The following is a 17113-nucleotide window of genomic DNA, read 5'->3' on the forward strand; positions in this document are numbered from 1 at the left end:
GGGTCTACTTCACATCAGCTGACAGGAATTTAGAGAAAAATAGAAGGGGCCTCCCTTAAAGAAAATGCAATTAAAATTTTATTCCTTTAAAAGAAATTGCACAGGGGCTGGGGATGTGGCTCAAGCGGTAGCGCGCTCGCCTGGCATGCGTGCGGCCCGGGTTCGATCCTCAGCACCACATACAAACAAAGATGTTGTGTACGCCAAAAACTGAAAAATAAACATTGAAATTCTCTCTCTCTCAAAAAAAAAATAGATTAAAAAAATAAAAGAAATTGCACACATGGTAAATGGTCAACTATGACTAAATTATATATTATGAATTGATTCTATACATATATTTATCTGCATTTTTAACTTAATTCTCTGATGAAATAAATATAATAAAATAAACACTGAAATCCATTGTTTTCTGAAGTTTGTTTTCATTACTCACATAACAGAAACGTCTAGAAAAAGTAAAGTAAGAGTGTTGATTTTAAAATGTATCCTGTAGACATACTGGTAAAATTTGATTTTCTAAGAAAAAAACAAAGACAATATGTGGGAAATAAAACAACAAAACAAAACAGAAATATAGTAATTAAATGTTTCTTAAAAACCTCAGGTTTCTTTGGGAACCACTACTAAAATTTCCTGTTCTATAAATTACACTTGATCTTAGACTTGATTCTTTTTTTCTTTTCTTTTCTCTCTCTCTCTCTCTCTCTCTCTCTCTCTCTCTCTCTCTCTCTCTTAACAAAGCCACCACAAACTTCACCTCACCTCAGATGAAATGCATTCTGTCAAAAGCTGAACTAATAACTGTGTGGTGACATTTCAGCAGTAAAAAGGATTACCTCCAAAGGTCACATCAACCCAGTCCTGACGGATGACAACCATAGCCGCCTATTAATTAATGCTAGGGACAAGGTGTGGGTTTTTGTTTTTATAACTAAATACCATACATCTAACAAAAAAAGAAGTCTTTCTTTTATATATATAAAAAAGAATTCAAATAAAATGACCAGAAGAAAGAAGATATATATCTACTCTCAAAATCAAAACTATATTCTATGTGGTATAATTCTTCTATGTAGAAGGGAAGAAGTGCTTCATCCAAGTCTATTTAGGAAACATGAAAAGCAGGCACTTTAGGTGAGTATATTTTGGTGAGTATATTATTTAACACTATTACTACTATTTCTCAGCCCATATAGAGAAATGAACTTGATGTTTATTTTTCTTTTTGGAAAGAGTGGTTCACACTATGAGCTCTGCATCTATTATTCTTATATCATCTCTGGGTCTCAGGACATGCCTGAATCCTTCCAAAGACACTCTAATTGCCTTATATTTCACAAAGAATTGCCATTTTTGATCGTCTAAAGTTTACCTATAAGGTGGAAAAGTATTTTTAGAATAAAAATTCACCCAAATAGCTTCTTATCCAGCATTAGGGATTTAGTAATGGTTGATGCTTGTATAATAGTTGGCTAAATATTTTTTAAATCACCCTCAGTTAAAAAGATTATAAGTCATGTGCAGGTTCAGCGACCCCAGTTAGAAAATCCAAAATCTGAAATGCTCCAAAATTCAAAACATTTTGGGATCTGACAAAATAGTGCCGGAAATAAAAAATTCCACACTTGGCCTCATGTGAGGAACACTAAAATATATTACATAAAATTACATTCAGTTTATATGTATAAAAAATTATGAAACATAAATGAATTTCTTGTTTAGACTAGGGTACCATCTGTAATATATTTCAGTATGTATATACAAGTATTCTAAAATTTAAAAAAATATCTGAAATTAAAAATATTTCAGGTCTCAGCATTTCAGATAAGGGATACTTAATCTGTAATATATTAGGTACTACTTAGTAGGTATTTGATAATGGGTAGTTGTGAATATTATTAATTAGAAAACCAATGAACTTGGATTTTATTAAAAAGTTACTTCTAGAACTTTAGAATGGGGATAAGTATGAGTTGGTAGGTGATCATGGCAGTCTGAGAAGGGATCAGAGAGAATCCATGTAGGTGTCTGTAGGTTAGCTGTCTACTCACATCTCCCACCTACTGCACATCAAATGCTGTCCCAGCTCAAAGACATGGGCATTATGCATTAGGCCTAACACTGAATAGCCTGGGGCACTAGTGTCAGTGTAGTTCAAAAGCACTGGTGAAGATGAAGACTGTGCTGCCATTCAAAAGAGAAATTTGATGAGAACTTTCGGAATCAATTTCCTTCAAATCCTAACCAGTATCTGTTATTGTTTGGATATATGGTATCTCTCAGAAGTTCACGTATAAGACAACACAAGAAGTTTCAGAGGTGATAAATGATGAGAGTTGTAACTGAATCAGTAGATTAGTCCATGGCAATGGATTAACTGGGTGGTGACTGTAGGCAGGTAGGATGTGGCTAGAGTAGATAGGACATGGGGACATGTCTTTGGGGTTAATATTTTGTCCCTGATGATCAGAGCTCTCATTCTCCTTCCTTGTTGTCATTTCCTGATCTGCTTCTCTCCACCCTACCTTTCAGCAATAATGTTCTGCCTCATCTTGGCCCCAGAGCTATGGAGTTGGTCATCTATTAACTGAGACCTCTGAAACGGAGCCCAAATCAGCTTTTTCTCCTCTAATTGTTCTTGTCAGGTCTCATTGCTACTACAATCAAAAAGCTGACTAAAACAGTGTCTTTATAACTCCCTGTCATTGGGCATATTCATTTTAAAATCAACTATCTCCTTAATTATAGCAGTAATTAAAAAGACAAATATGTGGAGCGATTTACCCCCAGATGAACACATTTCTTGTTTTCCCTACAAGACTAGATCTAACTCTATGTCTTTAAATAGAAAATATGATAATTGAGTCATTATTAATTACTATGTCCAGTCACTATCTATCCCTATTATTTATTTCTCTACTTATAAACTGTTGATTTGATAAATGAACTACTCAGTGAAGTGACCTCATGCAGTAACATGAAGTATAGCTTTCCTCTTTCTAGGCATCTAACCTAGGAAATCCTACTTTCAGTAATAGGGAAATTGTTTTTCTTATTTCTGTATATTCTGTGAAGGCTGTAATAATAGCACCTTAATTGACATTATTGAGAGACATTTTACTGCATTTCATAAATATATACCTTTCACTCAACACTGGCATTTTCAACTTTATATTTCATGAACTTGGTGCATATTAGATCTCATCCCAGTTTGCAATGAGAATTTTTTTTATAGCAGCATGAATCAGGGTAAAAGCAGGTGTCCAGACAGACAGATGGATCGCCATACATCCTCAAGGTCCCCATTATCCTCAGAGACAGAACAGAGTTGATTTCCACTATTCCTAGCTGTATACATAGAAATCCTAATAGATTCATGGGTTTGGAATACGAAATTTCAGTCCCTCACTGTGCCTTTACCAACATACAAAACTAACATTATATGCAATTAGTGTGATCACACAATCTGTAAAGTTCTTACTCTTATTTTTATCACATATAAGTTGGTCCCTAGTTAAGGATGGGTCTCCAGCCATCATAGGTGGAGCACTGAACTGGCAAGTCTGATTCCCTGCAAGTAATATCACAAAAGGGAGAGTATCGGAAAGAATCAAGGTGCCCTTCTTAAAGAGTCATGCCTGTGGCAACACTGCAGTTTTCTCTAGATCATAACATCAGCTCTCTGGGTATCTTCCTGTTTTTAATAAAATGAAAAGGCATGTAGTTTCATTGTCAAAGTAACAAAGGCTACTTGAACTGGGGGAACCATGACAGATACGAAATTTGTTTGGACAAAGTGAGGCATGGATGGGAAGTGATACACAGGGTCAGGAGATGAGCAAGATGATGGCAGCAAGGTAAATGGATGGGGAAGGAAGGCTTCTCTCACCACTGCCTCCTCCACTGGCTCCTCAGCCCTAGTTTCCAGTCCAAGGTCCAGCCCGACAACAGGTGCAGCAGCAGCAGGAGGTTCCTCTGCTTTTGGCTCTGAGGGTGGAACCTGTTCAGATTCAGCCTTGGATTGTTTGTTTTGGGGTTAGAGGAAAAAGATTCAACATGTCAATAGGTAACATTATAGAATATTAGATAATAAAGGTTTTTTTTTTTGTTTGTTTGTTTTTTCTTTTTGTTTTTTTTGTCATCGTATAGGTAGCTACTAACTTCATTAAATCCGTGCTGGAAACAGATAAAATTCCCTCCCATTTGGCATAATGGACCATTACAGAAATGAATCTTGTTAAGCTTCTCTGTTTTCATCACCAAGAACTACATGCATTTCATTGAAGTCAGGCAAACACCACAATTTTGGCTACTCATTTCTTTTTGACAGCTATAAAAAGTTCTTAAAATGATACTTTCTGCTATTTAGAGGAGAGACACAGAAACCCTAGGAGGGCCCATATTTGCTTGTTGAAAGGAGTGAGGAAGAAATTTCAGGGAACACAATTCTGGGATCTTTTAATGCTGTTAATATGTATTGTACAAAAAAAAGTGAGGGGCCATCCCCATATTTAGATTAAAATGTATTCATTTGATTCTATAGGTCACTATGAAGTTAGGATGCCATCTCCAAAGCTAGGGGACAGCAGGCCTAGCCACATGGCTGCTTGAAGCACAACTATAAATATTTTGTTTGTCTGTTGTAAATTTCTAAAATAATCCCTCTTTCCCTTCTCTCTCCGACAAAATCCTTCGCAATCCATTTAATTCATACAATAAACTAATTCTTCAAAGAACCACAGAGCAGTACTTTCCATGGTATCAATTAGATCCTTTTAATTGTGTGGGCAAGGTGAGGTCTTTTCATTCCCCATGGGACTTCTATACATACATATCATCTTAATTCTAATTATATACTGAATCAGATCTCTGGCATCTCTTAGCTCAAGACTTTTTGTTTTAAAATTAACACTATAAAATAACAACAGACCATTAAAATGCCATAGCTAATGTATATCACCACAGATACTGCCAATATTCTCTCTTTGTCATTACTGTAATAAACATATTTATCCAGCATGACCATTTCACTAAATAAATGAACACTAGAGGGGTCATTAAGATCTTTTTCCATCAGAACTTTTCCATTTAAACTGCAAAAAAATTTTAAAATTATGTTCCAAGAATAGTAATAAGACTCCAATTAATACTTTGGAGAAATCAGTTAAGTTCTAAGAGATTCTCACCTTAAGTAACCAAAAGCTACATCTGTTTCTCTTGTATGTTTACCTAAGTCAGTGCACATGACAAGTTTCATGGAGAAGTTACAAGAAAACTTATGCTGAGGTTATATAAAATAAATAATGAATTGCCTAGTGTTGGATAAATATATAAATTACATTTTTTATGCCCTCCACCAAACCATTTATTGTGATGCATGCCTTGACCACACCACTGATCTTTTCAAAGGACAGTAAAATTAAAAGACACATTGGTAGACAAGTATGCAGAGATTTGATATTTTTATAGGCTTTTATAACCTTTAAGAGATGGTCTGACACAATTTTTAAGAAACAGTGAGATCGAATTTACTCTAATATGATCTCAGGTGTTCTTTATTGGAAAAGACTTCACTTTTATTGTTCAAAAAGAATTATCTTCATAATGGAACAAGTTTTCATAGCAGATGCTATAAAAGCTCAGGATATGATATTTCCACCTGGGAAGTCAAGGTAATTTTCTCCAGAGGATGGTATCAAATGACCTACACAATGGAGGACATAAAGGGCTATTTGACAAAGCACATAGAATTCCCTGGGCAGGTGCTATTCCCTGGCAGGTGAGTCTATGCTGTGGAGGAAGTCTGAAGGCAGATTTGGAGCCAAGAGAAGTTTCAAAGTATGAGTCAAATACATTTATCATTCTATATTTAAAGAAATGCAAGGATAATTTAAAATGCAAAACAGTTGTTTGCATCAGAGTCTGGGTTTCTAGAAGTCTGAGAAAATTCTGAAATTGTATGCTGTAGCAAGAATAACTAAGGTGACTTTATAAATAAGTCTAATTGCATTTGCTTGCTGAAATTGACCAATGTAATGGCTGTACAGAGGATATAGGTCTGGTTATGTCCTCTTAAGCCACAACACATTTTACCATATTATCATATCATACCAAATATTATGACATTGCAACTTAAATTAAAAGGAGACAAATGTAGCTCACTGAATGATAGGTAAGAATGAAGCATGATTGCACATAAAATCTGCTATTCTAATTTAGAAATAGAAGTGTCTTCTATTTCTTTTAAGGTAGCATAAAATCTGTAGATATTCTTTCAGAATAGAGAGAAAAACAAATATAAATTGTAAGCAAGATCTTGTGGAAAGATCTAAATAGTTCTACAGGAATTGTGCCCTGCCTCAACCCCACCCTCCTCTTTTTTTTTTTTTTTTTCCTACAGGATATCTCCCTTGACAGATGCTGCTAATGACTTAATATCATGTTAAACTATTTGGGAGTGCTGGTAATGATTTCCTATTATCTGAAGTAGCAGTCACTATACATTCAGAGAAGAGAGAGACCATTTAAATGTATTGGTGGCCGCAGAATGCTACAATGGTTTTGTTTGGGGTTCAAAAATGGAATGCTTCCCTTAGAATAAAATTGACAGCGTGGCCTTGTTGTGCATGTTCTGGAGTCCTCTGTGATATGATGAAGCCAGGTCAATGCAGAGGCAGAGAAGATGGTATGGAAGAATGAATTAAGAGTCTATTCACAATTCAGTATGGTGCCTGCCTTCTCAGATCTTGGGAGAGCTATTTTAGAGAGAATTGCAAAGGTCCTTGGGGGAAACTCTGAGCCCTGAGCAAGGTTTTGGGGTTCAAAAGGGTTTCATCTTGTACTTTAGGGATGATCTGTGGGGCCATGAGATGCAGGCTGGGAGATGTATAGCTGAGTACTAGATTTCAAGCCTACCTTCTCAGAACAGTCAATGAAACATTATTTTTAGGGAGTTTTCCTGCCCCTAAAAAAGATCCTGTATAATCACAATATACTGAGAAACATAGGATTACTGTGATTTCATAGTTCCTCACAACATAAGGAATGTTAGCAGCACCTCTATTGCTGGGAACGAGAAGCTAAGTTCCCAAGAGAAAGAAGAGGCATGGTGTCTGTTTCAGAGAAGATATATGGAGAAGGGCAGGCATGAAAGCTCCTACAACTAACTAAGGACAAAGGGAAATGTTCAAAGAAATTTAAAAGCCATAGGATTCTGGGCCTGAATCTTCTTCATCAAAGTAATATTGTTACTTTAATTATAACCAAATAATTATAACCAAATAATGGTTTTTATGCTAGGATTTCTCAATTTTTCTTAAACAATTCACAATTGATAATTAAAAATCTCATCCTTCAGATCTATTACCCAGGCTGAGATTCATCAATGAACATGAAGAATGAGTCTCTCTGGCTCCAAAACTGACACCATATAATTTCTTTTGGAAGCATTCAAATATTTATTTGCAGGCCATAGAGATTTAACTTGGTAGTGGCAGGGGAAAAAAAAGTATAACAATCTACAGGCAAGGTAGTAGAGACACACTTGTCTTGCAAAACTATCAAATTAACCTTTAAGACAAATGTCCTAGAACAGAATTCCCATCTTAAAATTGAAATAGTCTAAAATGAAAAATTCATTCTACTTAAACTTAATTCCAAGTTTCCAGAGAGAAAGGTGGAAGCTGGGATAATCATACATTATGTACATGGGAAAATCATAGTGTTGCAAATAACTCTCATGAACTAACCCTCACAGAGACAAAGTCTTCTGTAATGCAGCAGTGTCAAGCTCACAAATCACATGTCTCAAGGTCTCTTCATTCAGCTTTCTGGTAAGATACTGCAGAAAGGGCTTCCTATGGTAACTGCAACACCAATCTTAGAGAAGAATCTCCTTTAATGCCAAGTCTAACTCTTTCTGCCTCCTGCTCATTCCCTAAGATTTCTCTACTCTTATTTTCCATTGAATTAGGAACCACAACTCCACACTCTACATTCCTTCTTTCTATAACTCACAAGATGAAGGGATGAGATGAGAAGCAGGGTGCTCTTATTTCCAAAATAAAAAATAATAATAAGAAGAATTTTGAAGCATAAATTCTTAAAGCAAATTCATGTTCAATCCTGTAGCTTAAGTTCCAATTACATGGAAATATTCACATCCTTGATAGATCCACTGTTCTCCACTGAGGCCTATACCTAAAATACTTTGGTTTTTGCTGGGAACACTGTGCCTTTTATAAATAGGAGTAAACAAACTCAAAATCACAGTAAAATTTTATAGATGTGTTCCCTCCTGATTTCTACAAAAGAGGCAACTGCAGAAATCACATTCTAGATATTCAAACTCTAGACAAACCAGAATGATCAATTTATATTAGCATTACCACATCTGGTGGTATCTGACAACTTCCCAAAGATACAGACCCACATCAACTTACCAAGCTGCCAATCATACTCTGATCTGTCTGTATTGTAAATAATGAAGTATCCTGGGGCTGAAAATGAGGAGAAAACACTTCTTTAAAAGATATTTAAGTTAGCTATTGTCAGTTTGTTGATAAATACATTTCTAAGTTTTAAAGGTCCCTTTTTAAAATCACTGAAACAAAAATGAAAATGAAACATTAACCATAGTTATTCTAAATATAAATCTTGGTTAACAGTACATTGTGAGAGTCATAAAAGCAAAGGGCACTGGCTTTGGGGACATCTTTCTTGCATAGATTCTCTTCTGGATAGTGACACCAAATTAGAAATTAGTAGTTTTACACCTGAAATTAACCTTCAAACTTTTTAAAATAATGGCAATGCACTCTCACTATATCACTTAACAGAAAGGGTTATTTATGTGTTATTTAAAACCTTTTAACAGCCAACAATAAAAAATTAAAATAAAAAAAAATAAAACCTTTTAAAAGGATTCTCATTGATCTGAAACCTCAATCTAGAAGACATCATAAGGAATAATGGTCTCTGACACAAGGCTCATCTCCCATTGTACTGGTAGCCAAGCTCTGTACCTTCTGGATGGGAGACCAAAGAGTCTTTCCCAGATAATCTCACCATCTCAAGGGAAAAAATATGCCTGAAGAATCTGACATCAGGGGCTCCCCACAGAAAAGAGGAATCAAAGACTTTGGTTAAAGACGGTCATTTGAATGTGTGTAATATAATTTTGTTACCTACAGAATCTAAACTAAACTACTATAAAGGGATATTTTTTTAAAGGCATAATACCACAGGATGAGACGAATGGGAAGAAAGATAATTAACAAAATTTTAATTTGGAAAGCCATTGAATAAGCACTAAGTAACTTGGTGGATCCAAATGATTTGTGTTGAAAGATGATGACAGAAATGTCACAAATCAACCCAATTCATTGCTCCCAAAGAATCAAGGATTCAATGTGTAGGTAACCAAGGGAAATGGGAGGCAGGGGGGCTGCTCAAGACAGGGGAACTGGTTCAAAGTCTATCAAAAAGTGACCAAAGACTGGGGGCTGTAGCTCAGTAGTAGAGTGCTTCCTAGCATATATGAGGCATTGGGTTTGATCCTCTGCACCACACAAAAATAAATAAATGAAGTAAAATTACTGTGTTCATCTACAACTAAAAAAAAAAAACAATTAAGTGAGTAAGTCTCAAAATACTCTCACCTATTCTGAAAACACAGCATGAGCCTTCCTATCCAGCAGAAGACTTTCTGCTGAGACTGAAACAGTGGGGTTCTGGGCTGGGAGACACAAGGGTATATTAGGAAAGTAGAAAGAATAAGTGAGCATTTATATAATAAGTATGGAGAACATGTGTCTTCTGTTACAGTACAGCCAGGCTTATACTCCTCAAAACAGGAGACCATAGGAATCTTCCCTAAGGAGTCTGACCAGCTTAAAAGAAAAATCCTAAAAAATCTGACATTAGGAGCTCTCAACAGAAAATATGAGCTGGAAAGTCCTACAACAATGCCCACAGTCAATGAGGCCTACCAACTTATACACGTTTCTACTTAGTTTCTTATCATCCCACTTTAAATACAATTATTCAGTCAAGATTCCAGAGATTTGAGAAAAGCCTCAAAAATGAAAAGGAAAAACTAAATTTTAAAAAATGCAAGTGGAAGAAACAAAGAATTTGTATGAAAAAATATAGCTACAAAAATGGTTACTAATATCCTCAGAAATAAAATGGAAGATGTGGCATTCATAATACAAGAAGAGGATGCTATTAAAGAACAAATATCCAAGAATAAGTAGAGCCCTTGGAAAATGACAAACGTACAGGATGAAAGATCTGTTGGAAGAGGTAGAAAGCAGAGAAAGTGGAGAAAAGGAAATGAGAAGAAAAGGTTAATTGGACTATTTCAGGAAGATATCATATGAAAAAGAGAAGCACTGCAGAATGAGAGAAAAAGAAAACCAAAAGAGAAATCATTAGTGAAAAAAAAATAACTTCAGAATTCCCCTAAACCAAAAGATATAAATTTTGGAATAAAAGGATCTAGAACAATGAATGAAAAGAGACTCAGATCATAACCCATCCTTGAAAAATTTAAGAAACCCTGAGCTTAAAAGAAGATTCTACTGCTCCAGAGAAAGAGAGAGAGAGAGAGAGAGAGAGAGAGAGAGAGAGAGAGAGAGAGAGAGAAGATGAGCAGAGAGGAATGTGGGGAAGGAAAGAGAGAGAAGGTTTCTTAAGTTTCAAGAATCATAATATGGTTTTCACAGGCAACATTTAAGAGTTAGAACTGAGTAGAGGAATGGCTTTAAAATTCTAAAGGAAAATTCATTTACAACTTTTCGCATAATATTAAAACAGTTCTTTAGGTATATGAAGACATTTTCAGATGTGTAGAGTCATGATTATACCTCCTACAGACATTTCCCTCAAGAAGTTACTGGAGGATGTGCTGAATCCAATTGAGGGATTAAACCACAAATAAGGGTGATTTTCATCCAGAAAGCAGGAGATTGACAGCCCAGAGGGATGAAGGCAATCGTGGGATAAACATTACGGGAGAACAGCAGGTCGTAGGCTCAGAGTACACAGCTCCAACTACAGTGAGCCCAGAAGGAGAGCAATTTCTTCAAGATGAAACTGCTTTCATATCCAATATTTCAACAAAATGAGAAAAGGTTTATTTAGTTCTAGAGTAGGGGGTTCCCCTGGCACCTAGAAACCTAAGCAAACCAATCAACAGGCAAACACACAAGATTCACAAATATCCTCTAAACCAAAACAAAAAAAAAAAATTGACATGAAATGGAAATGTAAACTTCATGACTTGGCTGTTAGCACTTATGTCACTAAAATATTGCCACAAAATGACTGGATGACTATGAAGGAACTCCATCAGAGGAAGAGTAAGATGCAGAAGAGAACTTGCGGGTAGGAGTAGAACACACTGTAATTTCTCACCTTCTAGAGATTGAGTCAATAGATAATGTTTTAGAAATAAAGATGTAGCATTAAGAACATCACATGCACTGATACAGGGTAAAGCTATAGAATGTGTTAAAAAAGAGAAGAAAATATACACACTTCTATAAAACAAGAAATGGAGGAGATGTATGATAGTCTAAAGTTTTAAAATGGAAAACTGTGTAAACTTCATTATTATTAAAATTATATGCATTAATAACTATTAGAAATATAAACTTGAAACAATAAGGAAAGAATGATGATCCCTGAGGTGCAACCTTCCAAACAAGGTTTTTGAAGATGGAAGAGATGCATTGTGTCACCTGTCTTTGTGATTATGTGTCTCTCTATTTGGGTACAGGAGTGGGTCTCAAGTTTTTATAGGTAACATGGGGAACAATAATGAAAAATTTAAAAAGAGAATTAAATTTATGAATATATTATGAATATCTGTTTATATAATTCTAAATGCTAAAATTATCAGAAACTGTGCATGTCTTACATTTTGACATGAAGCATTCATAACAGACAAGCCTATTTGAGGTCAAACTTCAAAAGGTTATCAGAATCAAAACCAGGAGCTTGGTAGCCACAAGGCCTGCCTTTTACATGGATTACACCTGGCTACCCACTGGGACCTATAAAGAGGATGGGACAGTCCATCTTGTGGCTCCTTCTTCTCAGACTCCCAAGGAAAATGCTGGCTTGTTGGACAAAGTCAATACGTGGTTTCTGATCTTTCAATGGCATTTTGCTGAAGAAGCGTGAAGAAGTAAGGCTCTATGTATGAATTTTGTGTGGCTCCTCTATGAAACCTTAGAAGGAGGCTCCTAAAAGCCTCTGATATTTTCTAAAGACCCATCTCCTTAGTTCAAAACGATCCCCTTTACTCTTTTCCAGCAGCTAAATTCAGGGGATCTCTCAGATCAAGACAAATTCTAATTACTAATAGATTAATCAGCAAAAAGTAAAAGTTCACACTATAACTAAAAACACAAGTATTAGCTAGCTGAAGTCATAGAGAACTTAGCATATGCTGGGCTAGTGCCCTATATTCATATCTCATCATAATACTCCTACAGTGTTGCTAATTATTATGTCTCCATTACTCCATCTGTAAATAGTGGGGTCAAATTTTGTTCTGATGCTCTTCATTATATTCAACCAGTGGCATAGAGTCACATTGAAAAATTTGGCAGCATTCTCAACAGATAGATCTTGTTAGAAAACAGATTCCTTACCTGGGTAAATCCATTAAATGAACCACCGGAAGCCTAGACAGAAATGGAAATCAGAGTGTGTTATTTTTTTCCCATCACTTTGATAAAATTAATAAATAACCATTAGACAAGTCAGAGAATAATAACTACCACACATTTTAAAATAATACAAAAGGTTGCTGTGCATGAAAGTGCTGAGGAAATGTAAAAGACCATGCTGTATTATTTTAAATAGGCTGACAAAAAATGAAAGATTAATTTTACGATTATTGTTGGTATGTGGCTCAGTGCTAAGGAAAACCGATTTTCTTAATAATAATGAGAAGATGATTACAGAGAAGGACCATGAGGGGTTAAATAGCTCTCTTTCTAGGACGTACCTAAAATCCAGAAGGAGCTTTTCAATCATTTCTATAATCCATCATTTTAATGAACAGCAATTATGGGACAGTTTCAATGGGCCTGGGTAGAAACATTTCCTGTGTTCTTATTAGAGTAGAACCACTTCAGAAATAGTAAGCAAATTTGTACAGCTTGTGACTTAGCACATTTTTACTACTAAGTAAAAATGAAAGTAGAAATAATGGACTCAGAGAATGGAATGGTAAGAGAAGATTCTTATTAATTCTCAATAGTAGTTATTCTGCTTTGGGAGAATTTTTTTTTTTTTTTTTTTGGTCAACCTATTTGTGATTGGTTTGCACAGATTTGAAGAGGTACATGACAATCTGTCCAGGAGATCAATTAGACCTCCAAGCAGATAGTGATGGATAATGAAGTAGGTAAGAGACATTAGGAAAAACGGATCCTACGGAAGTCTTTGGCTAGTCTATGCTACATACTGGGGTAAGTACCTCGTCTTTATCAGCCTCTATTTCTTGGTACAACAATCCATATCTCTGGTTAGCAATTTCATCTTCAGATAAATCTGAGTTGTTGATGTCATTGTCTTGGGAACCATCAGAACTCTCAGTGCTAGTGTTCCAGGAGGTTCCCAGAACCAAAGGTCTAGCTATCTCCTGACTCTGTTCTGGGCAGCTAGCAATGGCTTGTTCCCCACTTACATCTTTACTCTCAACCACATTTACATGTTCCCAGCAATTATCTATGGCTCTCATATCTCTTATAGGCTGGTGGTTATTAGAATCCAGACAATTGGTAAATCCACTTGCTTGGCTATCTGGTATCCCAGGGAATTCTGGTACATCCATATTATTTACTGATGAATTTAAGGTTGGCTGACAGATTTGACCTGGATCTGTGTTTGCTATTCTTGGCAAGTTAATGGAACAACTATATCTCTCAGTTGTTGTGCTTTCCGACCCTTCTATTAATGAATCTTTTCCCTCAGATGAATACTGATCTCTTTTGTTTGCATCAGTTTCCAGGGAATAATTAAGGCTCATCCCAGACTGAACTGACATTTTTGTTGATAAAACAACATCCTGATTGCTATCCCTGTCATACCCAGGAGTATTTAACATATTCTCACACTGAATTTCTTTAACATCTGCCCTGTCCTGTGCTGGGTAATATATCATCGCATGGTTGGAAGGGTTTATTAAATTATTCTGTATGTCTTTTCTAGTTAAATCCCATCCCTCTGGACCAGCATCTTCAATATTAGATACAGAGTTGGTCCGGAGAAGAGGTAGAGTCAAATTGTCTGCATAATTGGCAGGTTTAGCTTCAGAACCTTCTGTATTTTCACAATTATTGATTATTACTTGAAACCTATCATGTGGCCCTTGGTCTCTGTTACCAAATTCATCTTCCATATCTACTTCTTTCATGTCATTTTCTAATAGGTCAGTTTTCTCAAAATAATTTTCATAGGTTTTTACACTTTCCTTACAACTCACTCTTAGATCTTTCATAGTTTCCATTTCACTAATTTTGAAGGCCTCCTGATTCTGCTCTGCTATTGTTTGGGGATAATTTACTGCTTTGTTTCCTGTACTTTCCTGTTCTTTCTCTTCAAATTCCTCTGTATCATTTACTGCTTTATTATCAACAGTTCCAGTGTCTACCTGCTGACATGTCTCCACACCTGCCCAAACAGAATCTTCTATCTTCTGTTTCTCTTTTTCTTCATCTGACTTTTTAACATCTTCATGACCTTCTTTGAGCAGGCCAGCTATTTCCATGGCTGGCATCTCTGCATCAAGTAATTCACACGGCTGTTCCATCTCCATAGTAGCAGCAATGGTAACTCCAGCCCTGTTCCTGGGGTTTGGGGACAGCGATTCATTTCCACCTGGAGGGGCTGGCCCCAGGACATGCTCACCCTGTTCGGCTACAGTGGACCAGTCAGCAGAAGAAAATATTATGGTGGATAATCTCATGTCTTTCTTTGCTTCAGAGAGACATGCAAAGTCTTCTTGAGTCATACTTGGGGTAATTTCCTGGCTGACACTGTCTGTACTAGCATCAGGGCCCCAAGTAAATGCAACTATGTCATTTTGACATCTTTGAATTTCTTCAGCCAACCCACTGTCTGGAGTTTCCTCCATGATCAGGTTACACAGGGAAAGACTTTTTGAAGAGTCAGTCTTTAAAATATGCAGAAAAGCAAAGAAAAAGAAAACATAAGATGAAATAGACCATGGTAAGATTTGATGAGAAACACAAAGCTCTTCATTAGGGTGACACCAGTTAAACAACTAGAACGTGTTTAAATTAGTTGACTTAAGGTTAAATCTATGACTAGAAATGCCATGGGGAAAAAAGTTCATTCTAAAATTCACCTCGTATATAAACAATGTTAAATATTTTAAATTCCAGAATTTTCTGGATATTTACTTACCGGTTGTACCAAATCAGTGCTTGTCTGTATGCATTAAAAAGAAGAAGAAGAAGGGGAAAAATTCACTGGCAAATTAAAATCTCATGCTATTTAGAAACTATATTCTGCTGAAGGCTATTGCTTTTGTTGGTTTGGGATTCAATTTGACAACTGATTTTGCAATAGGAAAGATTTGTTCTAAAGTTAAGACTGCTGTGGAAAAGGTATAATTGAAACACAAAGTCTCTGTGATTTTTTAGCATTAGCAAGGATATTTTACAGCTGGTCCATTACTTCAGCTTTAGCAGACTCTGAAATGCAAAGTTTCAAATAAACAAGCAAGTCTGAGAACACTAGAATAAGATCAAGCACTAGAGGTCAAGAAATTACAGAGTATCATATACTCTGACACAGTTATCTGAAGAAAATCTTCCCCAAACTCATCTTTCACTTGGTTTCACCTTTTGAGGTAGGTCTATGGGTGGAGAATGATCTGATATTAACCACTGTGACTCCCTGAGGGACTCTCCTGATGTTCTTCCCTCAACCTAGAAGTCATTTTCTGTAAACAAGGAAAAATCCCTGGGATGTTGAAAAGAATAAGAACTATGAGCAATTATGTTCATCATGCATTCTTACCATTCCTAAGAAGTCTGTCCTCTGAAATAGTCAGAAGCTCCTTTTATATAATACCTTCCTCCTCACCATACCCCTCCCAGCTAGGGAAGAAAACTGCTTTACAGCTTCAACTAAAGATATGAAATATGCGAATAAAAAAAAAAGGACTAAAGACTCTGCATTGTCCCCTTAATTCCAAGAAAATTAATATAGAGTTGAGGCTAGAATTCAAACACCCTGAATGTCAACCCATCCATCATTTTTGTGTGTGTGTGTGTGAATAAACAAGTAATACCAACTCACTACAAAAAGTATAACTTAGTCATAGGTTGTTTCACCCTTTCAACTGATAGCTTTAGCTCTTGTCTTGAGAGCTTTCCCTGATTCTCAAAGAATCCTAAAGAATGCAGTATAAACCTGCTGTTCCAGAAAAGAAGAGAATGACCATCATTCTTTGAAGGGGAAAAAGTAACAATGTCATTTCAGAATACCAGACCCACTAAGAAAAAAAAAAAGAAAGAAAGGAAACATGAAAATCAAGTTGGGTTCTTAAGACCACATAACCAGAGTTTTTCCATGACAAAGGCCCTTCCCTAAGAGATTCCAGACTTGATACAGGTGCCACTGGTCTCCTAATTTCATGGTACGAATGTAGCACCACAAAAATCTGTTCTAATCTCTTTCCCAACTCTAAGTTCTGGGAATACTCATCCTTGAACATCAGACTAATGGAATAAACACCATCAGGAATAATATCTATTTTTTTTTAATACAAACCACCCAAAGGGCTAAACACTCTACAAATATATTATTATTTAATTCTCTCACAAATCTCTCAGATTGGTGTCATTATCCTTATTTTACAGATGAGAAAACCAGAGGCTTGGAGAGTTTTAGAAATTGCTCAGAGTCACAAGATTATAAGTCACAAGATTATAAGTATAAAGTTAAGAGTCAAATCCAGAGCAGAATGGATCTAGAGCTTAAAATGTTATTAACCAAGCTTCATGAAATATAACAATGAAAAAAATGTTTCCTATCACTTTGCATTTTTTCATCTACATTT

The 17113-nt window shown here is 35.9% G+C and overlaps 1 protein-coding gene across 2 annotated transcripts in view; it reads right to left on the reverse strand.

Moving 5' to 3' along the window:
- The window catches only part of Amph (amphiphysin), a 213050-nt gene that overhangs the window by 22230 nt on the left and 173707 nt on the right, over window positions 1-17113 (reverse strand). The window contains exons 14-18 of one of the 2 annotated variants that reach the window (XM_027939668.2): window positions 15451-15474; window positions 12666-12698; window positions 8445-8501; window positions 3893-4018; window positions 3467-3469 (exon numbers count right to left, since the gene is read on the reverse strand). In XM_027939668.2, coding sequence (XP_027795469.1) covers window positions 3467-3469; window positions 3893-4018; window positions 8445-8501; window positions 12666-12698; window positions 15451-15474 — 243 coding nt within the window. Of the gene's footprint in view, window positions 1-3466; window positions 3470-3892; window positions 4019-7517; window positions 7521-8444; window positions 8502-12665; window positions 12699-15450; window positions 15475-17113 lie in introns of both variants that reach the window. The other variant, XM_027939671.2, reaches the window with a different exon arrangement.

Source organism: Marmota flaviventris, chromosome 1, assembly GCF_047511675.1.
Source record: "Marmota flaviventris isolate mMarFla1 chromosome 1, mMarFla1.hap1, whole genome shotgun sequence".
NCBI lineage: Eukaryota > Metazoa > Chordata > Mammalia > Rodentia > Sciuridae > Marmota > Marmota flaviventris.